This window comes from Polypterus senegalus, chromosome 7 (genome assembly GCF_016835505.1).
Source record: "Polypterus senegalus isolate Bchr_013 chromosome 7, ASM1683550v1, whole genome shotgun sequence".
NCBI classification, from domain to species: Eukaryota; Metazoa; Chordata; class Cladistia; order Polypteriformes; family Polypteridae; genus Polypterus; species Polypterus senegalus.
The window spans coordinates 20,128,276-20,143,285 of NC_053160.1; the positions used below are offsets into that span (position 1 = coordinate 20,128,276).

Consider the following 15,010-nt stretch of genomic DNA (forward strand, 5'->3'; position numbering starts at 1 on the left):
TTGTTATTTTTTGTTTTACGTTAACTTTGCTGTTCATTTAGTTTATTTATGTAAAAGTTTATTTGTCTGTGTAACATCTGTTTAATGGGTAGCCCTCCAAGAGGTGGGGCCACCTGTCCCTCACCCGTCAAGCGACTGCCCTCAGCCCTATAAAGGAAACCTACAGTCCCTTGTGGTTCATTGAATATGCTGGTGTTGGTGATTCGCTCTAATGATTATTATTATTATTATTAGAAGAGATGGAATTAGATTGGATCACCAGAGATGTGCAACTAGGCTGATTCCAGGGCTACAGGGGATGAGTTATGAGGAAAGCGTAAAAGAGCTGAGCCTTTAAAGGAGAGTAAGAGGAGACATGACTGAAGTGTTTAAAATTATGAAAGGGAATTAGTACAGTGGATCGAGACTGTGAATTTAAAATGTGTTTGTCGAGAACATGGAGACACAGCTGGAAACTTGTTAAGGGTAAATTTCACACAAACATTAGGAAGTTTTTCTTCACACAGAGAACCACAGACAGAAGAAATTAGTGACCAAGTAGTGTGGTGGACAGTAGGATATTAGGGACCTTCAAAACTCGACTTGATGTTATTTTAGAAGAATTAAGTGGATAGGAACGACCTTCTGTATAAGGGGATGTGAGCTTCATCCCAGAGTCCAAAGACCTGCTGTTGGTGTCATTGGTGACTCAAAGTTGGCCTGATGTGACTGAGCCAAGAAATGAACTGGCTTCCATTCTAGGACTGTTTTCTACCTTGTGCTTATTGCTGCTGGTATAGATTCCTGCTGTCTATAACCGTAATCTGTATGAAGGGTCTACAGAATCATCCAGCTTATGAGGTATTGGAACATCGTGGCTATCGGTTAACCTATTAGCCCAATGGAGTGAAAAGCCTCCTTACAATTGTGAAACATATTATGTGTTTGCTTCAACAATAATATTAGACATGCAGTTATTCCTTAAAGTGAATGGAGTTCAATATCTCAGACATGGTGAAATGCAAATTACTCACGAAAGAAAGGACACCAGTGTGAAGTATTTTACGGTTTAAGACCAATAGCATGTTGTATTCTCAAGCTTCTATAGGTTAGCACACACTTCAGCAGTAAGACCTAAAGGTGGTTGCATAGTTAAGGTGAGCATATTCACTATTTTTGAAGTGTGATGGTCTTCTCAGTGAATTGTATAATCTAAAACTAAGGTGGATTTCTTTTTTTTTTTTTGCATATTGAAACATGTCATAAGAATGTGAGATGTTGGGGTGTTTGGCCTAATGATTAGTCTGTAAAAAATAAGGTGACTCACTGAGCGTCACGCTGGGAATCATTTAACTTGTCTTTACTTGAGCTGAGGAAATACGGAAACAGCTGTCCTTCCTCAAGTTTACTACTTGTTTGCATATGTCAATATGGTAATCTAACAGTTATGAGAACTTTATAATTAAATATGACTTCAAAGCCAGTTATTTGGTACTAAAACTGAATCTTTATTGTTTAAATGTACCCAATGATAGTGGCAGCAAAACTGTTTATGTAACAAATCAGTCATATTAATGTCTATTATTATGTAGTGCCATATCTATCTATCTATCTATCTATCTATCTATCTATCTATCTATCTATCTATCTATCTATCTATCTATCTATCTATCTACAACAACAACATTTATTTATATAGCACATTTTCATACAAACAGTAGCTCAAAGTGCTTTACATATTAAAGAATAGAAAAATGAAAGACATAATTATAAAACAAAATAAATCAACATTAATTAACATCGAATAAGAGTAAGGTTCAATGGCCAGGGGGGACAGAAAAACAAAAACTCCAGACGGCTGGAGAAAAATAAAATCTGTAGGGATTCCAGACCATGAGACCACCCAGTCCCCTCTGGGCATTCTACCTAACATAAATGAAACAGTCCTCTTTGGATTTAGGATTCTCACGGAAGGGCTTGATGATGATGATGGTCACGTAGACTTCTGCCTTTTAATCCGTCCATCTATCTATCTATCTATCTATCTATCTATCTATCTATCTATCTATCTATCTATCTATCTATCTATCTATCTATCTATCTATCTATCTATCTATCTATCTAATAATAATAATAATAATAATAATACATTTTATTTATACAAGGCGCCTTTCAGAGAACTCAAGGACACCGAACAAACAATAAATAAATAAATAAAAGACACAATTATAAACAACTTAAAACATCAGAAAATCTAAAAATTAAAACCAAACAAAACCACTATAATCAGGAGGAAGATGAAAAAGTCATTTTAAACAAATGTGTTTTAAGTTTACATTTGAAAGATGAATATGATTTGATATTTCGGAGATTCGCAGGTAATGAGTTCCAGTGCTTGGGAGCAGAACGGCTGAAAGCTCTTCTCCCCATGGTGGTTAGACGGGCGGGAGGAACAGTCAGATGGGTGGAGGAAGAAGATCTAAGGTTACGGGAAGGAATGGCAACATGTAGAAGGTCAGACAGATATGGAGGTGCGAGGTTATGGATGGCCTTAAATGTTAGTAGCAGAATCTTAAAATCAATACGAAACTTGATCGGGAGCCAATGAAGCTGCTGCAAGACCGGAGTAATATGGTGAAAAGATGGGATTCCAGTGATGATACGTGCTGCAGATCTATCTATCTATCTATCTATCTATCTATCTATCTATCTATCTATCTATCTATCTATCTATCTATCTATCTATCTATCTATCTATCTATCTATTATATAGTGCCTTTCATATCTAATTCTGCCTTCTTTTTTTTATAGTCACAACCAAAGTCATCATCCACCACTGCAGGATCCAAAACATCCAGCATGAAGCCTGCGGAAACTAAGGTAAGAGTTAAAGATGGATGACTTCATGAAGAAGATCTAATCTAGTATTTATTTTCATTTATTCCCTTTTACTAGATGAATATAGAAAGATTATATGCAATGAAAAATGTCCAGATTTATGTTTTTTGTGCATTTCATTACAGAATGGTGGATTATAGGTTACATTAAAAAGCTTATTTGATGTCAGTGACACAGTGGCATAATGGCAGATTGGGTTCTTAGAGTGCCTGCATGCACCAGATGCCTTGGTCAATACATTCATAGGATTCATGAGAAAAAAATGCTGAATTGAATAAAATCAAAGTAAAAAGAAATCCATTTTGAAAGTTGCATGCCTGTCATGTTAAGATGAATGTTGGGATGGCACTCACTCTTGTAACATCTTGTTTGCAGTGTATTGTGTCTTATGATGGTGCACACTGTTAATGGCACTACAGAATATAAAATAAAGATCACTTCATTTGTTCTTCTCCTTCTGTTTTGCTGTTAAATCTATGATGTGCTGGCTGATATTTTGTGTTGATGGTTTTCCTTTTAATAACTACATTAGTTGGCCATTAAAGATTTCAGAGCCTGAAGTGGTGATTGTAGAATAAATATCGGACATCTTTGGCAGTCACCACCACTGTTGGGATTAAAGCATTAAAAGTAATGTGTATTTTTTAGCAATATTACTTTTTAAAGTAATAAGTAACCTAATTTATTATTTAGTTTACTGAATTAAAAATGCCTGTGTTGCTTAAAAAACATGCAGATATTTGTTACTGTATTACTATGGAAGCTTATTCACGCCACTTTTTTGAGCAATTTATTGCATTATTTCACATAAGTATTGCTCATTTTTGCAATAATGTTACCTGCGGCTGTCTGTATAATACTGTGCACGCATACAGACCGCATGTCCGATGACAGCTAAAGAAGAGGTTAAGCACGTGCATAACACGCAGTCAAGTGGAAAGAACTGAACAAAAGTTATAGGAAACATTTAATCCTGCACGTGCTCATGGGTAAACTTAATCAACCCAGTTTAGGGTCACTGGGAACCGGAGATTATCGCAGTACCACTGGGTTTAAGGCAAGAAGCAATTGTTGTGTATGGTATGCCAGTCCTTTACAGGGCTTAATCACATAGCCAATCAGAAGAGAGTGTGCAGTGTGCAGTCGAGAGGCAGGACGCTATAAATAAAGAGTCTGTTTAGTTTTAATCCAGCCCTAGATATGCTGAAACAGTGTTAACTGGTGACGCAGCCACTGGTGTTCATACCCCATGTCTTCGTGAGTTCAGGGTGGGAATGGGAAAAGGGGGATGGATATTATTTACCGTATTTACGTGTGTACCACACGCACATTTTTTCCCAAAAATTAGCATTAGAAAATCAGGTGCGCGTCATACACAAGGAAATGTAAGCGCGAGCTTCTGCTTGGGCTTTCTCGCTCACTCGCGCTTTCTCTCTTGCTCTCACGCTCTCTCTCTCTCGCTCGCGCGTGCCCTCTCTCGTGCCCTCTCTTGCGCTCTCTCTCTCTCTCTCGCTTGCACGTGCCCTAAACGCTTCCTATACAATCACAACGTGCGTCGTCACAGGGCAAAACGATTTTCGCAATTTTCTTTGTAAAAGTTAGGGTGCGCATCTTACACGAGGGTGCGTGGTACACGAGTAAAAACAGTACTTCACTGCATATGAAGGACTAAATCTACTATAAAATGAAACCCTAAAGACTGTGGGACAAGTCCCTGCAATCTGATTGGTTAGTTTGGCTTTGGTGACGCAATCAAAAGAGGAAATGTGAGTGTGAGATGCGCAAGATGGAGTGAAGCCATTTGAGTCACGCTGAGTGATTCGCCTTCAAAGACGGCAGGTATAAAACCAGACGGGAGACGAAAAAGGTGCCTAGAAAATGAGGAGCGAGTATGCGAAGAAAGCTTTATGGGAGCATGTTTAAGGGAGGGAGCACCGGTGAAGAGACGTTCATACACATGTGAATATAGAGGTGAGGCGCTGAAGGTACACAAGATAGCAAACATTTTTAATTATTCCGTCACCTGTCTGTGAAGGTGCTATGGCTGGCGTGTTTCTAAAATGCTTGAAACGTATGAAATATATCCTTGTTTCTGGTCACTTTTTAATGAAGATTCACATATGAGCTTAGGATTCAATAACAAATGCAGTTGAAACATGCAGTTTTTCAAAGAAAAAGTAGCAGAAAAGTAACACATTACATTTTGTAATAAGTAACTACGGTATGTAACAGATTTAGTTACTTTTTTAAGTAATGAGCAATGGCACTAAGTTATGTACTTTTGAATGTAATGTTCCTCTTCAGTGGTCACCGCTATTATATTGCAGAACAAACTGCTGAATTTATGCCTCCTCAGTAAACTCTAATAATGTCACTCAACGTTAGCCAATAAGAACAATGGGGATGCAGATGAAAACTTGCTAAGGGTGGAATTTGCACAAATGTTACATTTTTCTTCACACAGTGGACCATTGGTAGTGTAGTATGATAGACAGCAGTGCTGTGTAGACTTTCAAAATTTAACTTGACGTAATTTTTTGGCAAAATTAGGGTTTAAGGATTGATGAGGATGTTGAGCTCAATGATCTCAAGATTGTTTTGTGATGTGAGGCATGATCAGAAAGGTCAAAGACATTATGCATGTTGTTGTGGACCCGGCCGGGACATCTCCACACCAGAAGGATCAGGGGATGAGATGTGGTCAGAGCATTACCTCCTCCGAAACACTAGGTGGCAACCGCCCCGGATGATAGCGATGCCTCAGACTCCCACAGGGCTTCATGGGAGATGGAGTTTGATACAGCCCTGTTGGGGTCCGTGGGTGCTGCAGCAGACGCTGAACCCAGGAGTGTTGCACTTCCACCACACCCAGAAGTGCTGCTGGAAGTTCATCGTCAAGCACCTGGAACATTTCCAGGTGCCTTATATAAGGGTCCAGTGGACACTACTCGGAGAGCCAGAGTCGGGAGGAGGGAGACAAAACTTGCCAAGGAGGAGTGGAGGAGAAGAGATAGGATCGATAGAAATTATATTGTGCTGTGATTGTGTTTGGGACTGTGTTGTTGTGCCAGTGGGAGACGGGGAAGATGTTTCCCACAAGAGAAAAGAAAATAAAATCTGTGTGCTTTTGTACTTGTGCCACCTGCATCTGTCTGTGTCGGGTTGGGGCAGTTGGAGCGCCCCCTATCGGATACAACATATATACTCTATATATAAAAATACAAATCTCACTGGCTGACTAACAGAATTGCTCATTCATTATCAAAACATGATTTCCCATTTAGCTAAAAAGCTGAAATTTGTTACAAATGGTACATCTAGGGCAGTTGTTATCCACTAAGAAAGGACATTTGTGTATATATATATATATATATATATATATATATATATATATATATATATATATATATATATATATATATATATATATATACACATTATATATAAATATATATATATACAGTATATATATACACACACATACAGTCAAACTTTGGATTGCAAGTAACTTGGTCTGCGAGTGTTTTGCAAGACAAGCTAAAAATTTTAATCAATTTTAACTTGATAAACGAGCGAGGTCTTGCAATATTAGTAGTACGTCTGCGATTTGTCTGCCAAGCGTCACGTGATCACAACTTAGCTGATGGTTCTTCTCTCTCTCCCCCTACAGGATTGTGGGTAATTGTCTCCCATTCTCGGTCTCAGTGGCGTGCCTCACTCATATAGTCAATATACAGTACGTACGAGTGGATACTGTTTACTATAGCATTGTGACCACGTATGTGTGTGTGTCGTAATGTGTGAGTCTCTGTCTTGCACCCCAAAACACGAAGCTGAGTCTCAGTACTTTAGTGACACCAGCTTTATTCAGCGTGAAACAGGAACAACACGGTTATTTATTGTTGCGGAATCTGCCACTAACTCGACACAGCAGTCAGGCAGGGTCGTGTCCAGGTTAGTGGCCAAGTAGTACTGTGCCCTGCATTTATAATGTTCCTTGTATCACCCATCGACAGCAGGCGCTTATAGCATGTCCGCAATCTTTATGGATTCGCTTTTATGGTGAACTGCTACAGCGCTGGGAGCCTGCGGATGCTTTGGGACGCTCTTCCGCGTGTCGTCCGGTTGGGTGGAATCCCAAACGAGTTTAGAAACCTTACAACGCGTAAAGCATTTTTTTAATTTTGTGCCCAAGTGTAGTGATTCTTCAGAGAAAAGTAACTGTCATTGGATAGGCTCCTCGTTAAAGTCGCAAAAAAAAAGAAAGCCGTCCTACACAATAACCCTTCTCTCTCTCGTCTCCCTCATACCAGCCATGATTTTTTTCGAAGGTAAAGTGCAGATTAATTTGTTTTATGGATTTTTACTTTATATTTTGTACAGTATTAATCATTTTTATATGAATAGTTTTGGGTTGTGGAACAAATCATCTGAGTTTCCTTTATTTCTTATGGGGAAATTCGCTTTGATACACGAGTGCTTTGGATTACAAGCATGTTTCCGGAACAAGTTATGCTCGCAATCCAAGGTTCCACTGTATATCAATATTTAGAGGTCAAAAAACCTATCAAAAAACGAAATACCCCAAAATGGCAAAAATGCTTTGACTGATTTGATGGAAACTGATAAAGTTGTAGAAAAAAGAAAATTAACCATCATGTTTTAAGGCGCTGCAGTGGGTTGGCACCCTGCCCAGGATTGGTTCCTGCCTTGTGCCCTGTGTTGGCTGGGATTGGCTCCAGTAGACCCCCGTGACCTTGTGTTCGGATTCAGCGGGTTGGAAAATGGAATGATGGATGTTTTAAGGCGCTTTTGCCTCTAATGCGTAAAGCACCTATTGCATAAGCCCATATCTGTCTGTCTGTCCACATGAAACAACTTGGCCTCCCGTGGACCAGTTTTGTAGAGATGTGGCACACTTATTCTCCAAAGAAATTTGTCAAGACAATTCAATTTTTGTTCAGATATCGTGAACAGATCACACTATAGGAAGTTTTAAAACTTCAAAATTTCCTTTTGAAAAGTAACTTGTAGATTTTGTGTATTTTCCTCATTTACTCGTCTGGCAGCCCCTGAGATGCCCAACGCAAGTGTGTCAGATGCCAGGCAGAGAGCGCATGTGCACAAACATCTTATACAACAGCACCTTCTCCTGCTGCTTTACACAAGTTAACTATTAGGGTATAAAAATGTCACTTCAATGGAAATAAATGGAAGGGAAAAGCAATGATGTAAGCACATATAAGAGTGAATTGTTTGAACAATATGTTATGAACCTGCAGCTAAATTGTGTTAGAACTCATTAATAACACAGGAAAGGTGCCACTGCCCTAACAGATATAAAACATAGGATGGGTTTAGAAGGGGACAGTGGTGTCAGGAGGTGGGATGCTTGACTGGCTTAAGCCCCTGATTTCTGGCGCCCAGCCCCTGATCTTTCAATCCAAGATATAAATGAACAATCCCGGCAAGCCCCCTGATCTTCTTGCCAATATGTACCACTGGTATTCCTGTTATACAGCAAATTGGTCTTTTTTCAATTTCTTACTTATTTATATAATTTTAACATATAGCTAGCTAGGGATTCTGGTTAACATATTTCAGTTCCTTTTCTCCTTCCATAGGGTAATATCAATACTGATTTTATACTGTATAGGTCATTTGCAGTGCTGGTCGAAGCCCATTTTGTTCTCTCAGTGCGGTGGATGGACGTTGCCCCTCATTGTCCATAGTAGTTAGTTGTTATTATTAGACTTCAATAACCCATTGGTGTCTGGAGTGCATGCCCCTTAACTTTCATAAATGGAGCCCCTTAGATGAGGGCATGCTAGACGCCACCTATGTTGCCTAATGGATTGACCAGTTTCGGTAATTTGGTCAGTCAGTCATTATCCAACTCACTATATCCTAACTACAGGGTCACAGGGGTCTTCTGGAGCCAATCCCAGCCGAGACAGAGCGCAAGGCAGGAACAAACCCCGGGCAGGGTGCCAGCCCACCTCAGGGCTGGGGCGGGGCAGTTTATGCAAATGAAGGCAATCTGCTGAAATGAGATGAAAAGGGGGAACTGCTAAGCCTCGCTGAAGTGCGGTAGAGTTGTAAACTGCATGGTAGTTGTTACTCGACATCCTCCTTCTGCTCTCTTTCACTTGTATGGTGGTCTGTCTAGCAAACACACAGTATCTGGAAAGCAGTAGAATTGCACATGTTAATTTATACAGGGAGAGATTGCCGGAGTATCAGTTTGTAACTCAAGAGCTGTCTTTCTGAGGATGTAGTCATATGGAATGTTACCCAACTAATATTGATTTAGCTTCATTATGAACGTGATCACTGGTGGGAAGCATTGAAGGATTTAGTGTTAGTTAAGTCCTATAGAGAAGTAAAGCTCATTTTGTGTAATCACAGGACTGCCTAACATGTGATTGCTCTGTCCTGGGTATGACGTTAATTTGCATCCAGCCCTGCAAGCAGGTCCTTCATTTTGCAGGGAAAACTTGGGGGCTGGTGGCAGGATTGGCACTCCAGCCACTCCTGTTCAGTGTGGTGCTGAGGTGTCACCCGCTACATCCAGATGGCCTGTCATGTGGTGGGCGCATACTTCCAACCTTTCTCTCCCGATTTATGACATTGTTATACAACAAAGAGAAATTAATCTGCGCCCAGTCTAGGGTTCAGTTCTGCTTGGCAGCCAGTGCTGCTGGGGGAGACTCTGAGTTTCTGCAGCTCTGATTAACCAGGTATGAAAACTTAAAAGGATGTTACTTGGTGCAGTCTTTGTTTTTTTTGTATTCTTTGCATTAGAGTTTTGTGTGTTTCATTCAATTCCCAATGCAAATAAGTTCAAATTTTAAAATTGTTTGCTTTTTTGGCTTACAGAGTGTAGTTATTAGCAGCAGAGATAAAGTAATCCACAGATCTGTGAGGCGCCATTCCAGTTACTATGCTCTCCCTAGTTAAAAATAATTAGGGACTTGGGCTTTGGATCCATAATAAAGAGTTTTTAATAACTGCTTTGAATTTGTTTTATGTTACAATAAGACATTTTGATGCAAATGTCATTTAAAATGCATTCTTTGTATTTCAGGATTCTACAAAACAAGGAGCTGCCAAGACAGCGCAATCAACGAAGGTAATTTATGACTGCTTCCTAATGAGACCAGTACATTATCCAAATTTTTTATTAATGCAATACAGGGGTTTCATGTGACAACAGTAATAAGTCATTTGTGCGTACATTTTCTTCAAGTTGGAGTCTAGGAGAGAATGGAAGCTGTCCTGGCACCATCAGCCCATCACAGGACACATGCAGACGTAGATGGGCCTTCCTGCTGCCACCTGTCTACTTGGGGGCTCTTGGCCGTTACCTGCATACAATAAATTAAGTTTTATAGAGAAGTAAACCTCCATCAGTACAATCTGTACAGCATTGTGCCCAAGGAGGGATTATTGCAGGGTTCCAGTTATTACTCGGGGACAAAACACCCCTGGTCATTGAAGATCTGGTGTCACTTGCAACAGTATCCATGCTAGTTCAGTTCCCATCAGGGCATCTTAAAGCACCACTCCTGTCTTCTGCTGCCGTTATTTCTTTACTGTTGTGGTCCTTACCAGGTCCTCCTTAACATTCTGTGTTACCATTTAATCCCTAAATAACAGTGAAATCCTAATTATCGCTACTGCACACTATTCCACTAGGCTTTGTTTTGCTTTGCCTCTGCTGTTCATTAAATGATTTTTTCTAGAAAAATGCGTTCTGTGATCCTTCAGACAGGCGTTTATGATCTTCATTGAGATTGAGCCAGCAACTTCAGCTTTTAAAGTCCACTGAGGCACCATTGAGATTGAGCCAGCAACTTCAGCTTTTAAAGTCCACTGAGGCACCAAACTGGCTTCTTGACTTACAATTCATTCTGTAACTCAGCACGTTATTAGGCTTTCCTGATAATGTCTATAGTCTGTATGTGCAAGTGTTTAACAGTTGAGTGTGTTTTTAATGTAATTTGCATATTTTTATGTGTTTGTGTGTATGTGGCAGTGATGTTATGGCCGTACAATCACTAGGAAAATGAAGAATTCATCTAAGTTGTGAAAGTTTTGCTCATGAGCAATTGTATGTAGCATATTCAGTATATTCGGCAAAACGAAACCTGAAAGACAGTCGCTTAGCCGCTAATACACAAGCGAGGCCAGCATGTCGGCAAAACGAAACCTCCAAGGAAAAACATTTGCTAATTCACTAATACACAAGCGAGGCGAACATGGTGGCAAAATGAAACCTCCGAAGAAAAACAGTCGCTTAACCACTAATATACAAGTGAGGTGAGCACATCGGCAAAGCGAAACCTCTGAAGAAAAACAGTCTCTTAGCCGCTAATACACAAGCGAGGCCAGCATGCCGGCCAAATGAAACCTCCGAAGAAAAACAGTCGCTTAGCTGCTAATACACAACGGAGGCCAGCATGTCGGCAAAACAAAACCTCCAAAGAAAAACATTTGCTTATTCACTAATACACAAGCGAGGCGAACATGGTGGCAAAATGAAACCTCCGAAGAAAACCAGTCGCTTAACCACTAATACACAAGTGAGGTGAGCACATCGGCAAAACAAAACCTCCGAAGAAAGACAGTCGCTTAGCCTCTAATACACAAGCGAGGCCAGCATGTCGGCCGAACAAAACCTCCAAAGAAAAATATTTGCTTATTCACTAATACACGAGCGAGGCGAACATGGTGGAAAAACGAAACCTCCGAAATAAAACAGTCGCTTAACCACTAATATACAAGCGAGGCCAGCATGTCGGCAAAACAAAACTTCCGAAGAAAGACAGTCGCTTAGCTGCTAATACACAAGCGAGGCGAACACAAAATGAAACCTCCTAGTAGAGAGATGCCCAGAGTAGTTCCCTTCAATTACCTGACATCTCTATATTTCAATTTTTTTCCGATGATTTCAATAGTTTCTTGGACTCCGTGCTTTTTACAGTATGGGCTTACACAGATAGTAATAAACAATAATAATAAGCTGCATTTATAGAACGCCTTTCACAAACCCAAAGTCGATTTACATGCAGAGTAAAAAAAAAAAAATTACACAGAAGATTAAAGTTCATAGAAGAGGAAAGATTTTAGTTGAGATTTAAAGGTGGAGAAAGACGAACAATCTCGGAGGGTAGAGAGTTCCAGAGTTGAGAGGCCATAACACTGACGGACCTGCCTCCCGGGGTGGAGAGTCTGGTGCGGAGGACAGTAAGGAGATTACTGTGTGAGGACCTGGGAGAGAGACAAGGAGTATAAGGAGCGGAGTGAGGTGTGTGTGTGGGGGGGTAAGGTGCAAGCTTATGTAGGGCATTGAAGAGAAGAAGCAGAATCTTGAATTTAATCCTTGATGGAACCGGTAGCCAGTGAAGAACAGGGGAGATGTGAGCATCTGTGGCTGCGGAGTTCTGAATGTATACTGTAGATGTTGAAGAGAGAATTACAGTAATCAATACGAGACATTATGAAACAATGAACCAGAATTTGAGCATCATTAAAGGACAGAAATGGGCGGAGGCAGGCAAATGTGATGGAGATGATAGAAGGAAATTTTGAAACAAGACCTAATGTGTAGCTCAAAGTTAAGTGATGAATCAAGCAAAGCACCAAGATTTCTGACAACAGGACCACGTTTGACAAGTGTGCTATCAACAGAAACAGAGAAGTTGGATGCTTTAGAAAGTTGGGAGTTTGGGCCTACCAGTAGTACTTCAGTTTTATTGGCATTAAGTTTGAGAAAGTTATTTTCCATCCATAGCTTAAGATCAGTGATGCAGTCAGTGCGTGTGCTGGGAGTCATGGGTACTAAGATAGAACTGTAACTAGTAATATTAGCCCCTGGCAAAAAAAAATTACAAATATTGTACAGTATAAAGAAAAGTACTCATTTAGCTTGAGAGTACTTTTGATACATCCGATTATCTGATACATCTGATGGACTATAACCAAGGCCCATTGTCTTAGGAAATATTCCGGATGAGGCTGGATAACATACATAACATATATAACATGACAGAGTTGTGTCTGTCTGTCGCATGATTACACACAAAGCAATAGGGCTGGAACCCTGATTTTGGTCTTAATTGAAAGCTTATATTGTAATATGCACCAGTGAAGCAAAAAATGTGACTTGTAAAGTTTTTGGAGGTTTGTGTCATTCCTGTGGCAACATAAATTGGCAAAGCGGTCAAGAAGGTGACATGTCCAAGGGATAAAGTAGAATGGCGACATCCGCTGGGTGTGCAGCAAATCACAGAAGCCAATTACGTTATTGAAAGAAGATGAATGACAGCCATGACATTCAGTGAACTGCTGCAACTGAGACCTGGTTGATGATTTCTGGTCTTATTATACTAGCTGAAATACCCAGCGTTGCCTGAGAGGAAAATAAAGTGTTTTTTTTTAATTGTTTGAGAAAAAGATAATAAAAAAATCTCCACAACTTTAAAAATAAAAATAAATGAACAAACAATGAAGACTAGCTAATGTGCTTGTCTTGCAGTCTTCCATGTATGTTATCATCCAGTTGATGCTCGGAACCGGCCACCTCTATTTAATTTCAAAAGCAACATTGGCAGGCGGTGGTGTTCAGACATAAAGAATGCTGGCCGTCCCCTCCACTTTGCCCTCTGGTTGTCGTTCCGCGTGTCAACAGCATGATAACATCCAAACGAGACCGTAAGATATGGAGAAGGGGTTGGGTTAGGTTTGATTTCACCCTGCAGTATTTTTAGTCGACCAGTTGAGAAACATGTGTACCAAGTTTCATGAAAATCAGTCCAACCGTTCAGAAGTGATGCTGGAACATACATACAGTGCATCCAGAAAGTATTCACAGCGCATCACTTTTTCCACATTTTGTTATGTTACAGCCTTATTCCAAAATGGATTAAATACATTTTTTTCTTCAGAATTCTACACACAATACCCCATAATGACAACGTGAAAAAAGTTTACTTGATGTTTTTGTAAATTCACATGAAATCACATGTACAGTACATAAGTATTCACAACCTTTCCTCAATACTTTGTCGATGCACCTTTGGCAGCAATTACAGCCTCAAGTCTTTTTGAATATGATGCCACAAGCTTGACACACCTATCCTTGGCCAGTTTCGCCCATTCCTCTTTGCAGCACCTCTCAAGCTCCATCAGGTTGGATCGGAAGCGTCGGTGCACAGCCATTTTAAGATCTCTCCAGAGATGTTCAATCGGATTCAAGTCTGGGCTCTGGCTGGGCCACTCAAGGACATTCACAGAGTTGTCCTGAAGCCACTCCTTTGATATCTTGGCTGTGTGCTTAGGGTCGTTGTCCTGCTGAAAGATAAACCGTCGCCCCAGTCTGAGGTCAAGAGCACTCTGGAGCAGGTTTTCATCCAGGATGTCTCTGTACATTACTGCAGTCATCTTTCACTTTATCCTGACTAGTCTCCCAGTTCCTGATACTGAAAAACATCCCAAAGCATGATGCTGCCACCACCATGCTTCACTGTAGGGATGGTATTGGCTTGGTGATGAGCAGTGCCTGGTTTCCTCCAAACGTGACGCCTGGCATTCACACCAAAGTGTTCAATCGTTGTCTCATCAGACCACTATGGAATGGCTTCCATCTGGCCACTCTACCATACAGGCCTGATTGGTAGATTGCTGCAGAGATGGTTTTCCTTCTGGAAGGTTCTCCTCTCTCCACAGAGGACCTCTGGAGCTCTGACAGAGTGACCATCTGGTTCTTGGCCACCACCCTGACTAAGGCCCTTCTCCCCCGATCGCTCAGTTTAGAAGGCTGGCCAGCTCTAGGACGAGTCCTGGTGGTTTTGAACTTCTTCCACTTACAGTTGATGGAGGCCACTGTGCTCATTTGGACCTTCAAAGCAGCAGAAATATTTCTGTAACCTTCCCCAGATTTGTGCCTCGAGACAATCCTGTCTCGGAGGTCTACAGACAATTCCTTTGACTTCATGCTTGGTTTGTGCTCTGACATGAACTGTCAACTGTGGGACCTTATATAGACAGGTGTGTGCCTTTCCAAATCATGTCCAATCAACTGAATTTATCACAGGTGGACTCCAATGAAGCTGCAGAAACATCTCAAGGA

At 40.6% G+C, this 15,010-nt stretch overlaps 1 protein-coding gene across 9 annotated transcripts in view; it reads left to right on the plus strand.

The window, feature by feature from the left end:
- LOC120532379 (calpastatin-like) overlaps positions 1–15,010 on the plus strand; it is a 203,534-nt gene that overhangs the window by 120,986 nt on the left and 67,538 nt on the right. For all 9 annotated transcript variants that reach the window (XM_039758313.1, XM_039758318.1, XM_039758320.1 and 6 more), the window contains 2 exons: positions 2,791–2,859; positions 9,965–10,009. In XM_039758313.1, the coding sequence (XP_039614247.1) occupies positions 2,791–2,859; positions 9,965–10,009 (114 nt within the window). The remainder of the gene's footprint in view (positions 1–2,790; positions 2,860–9,964; positions 10,010–15,010) is intronic.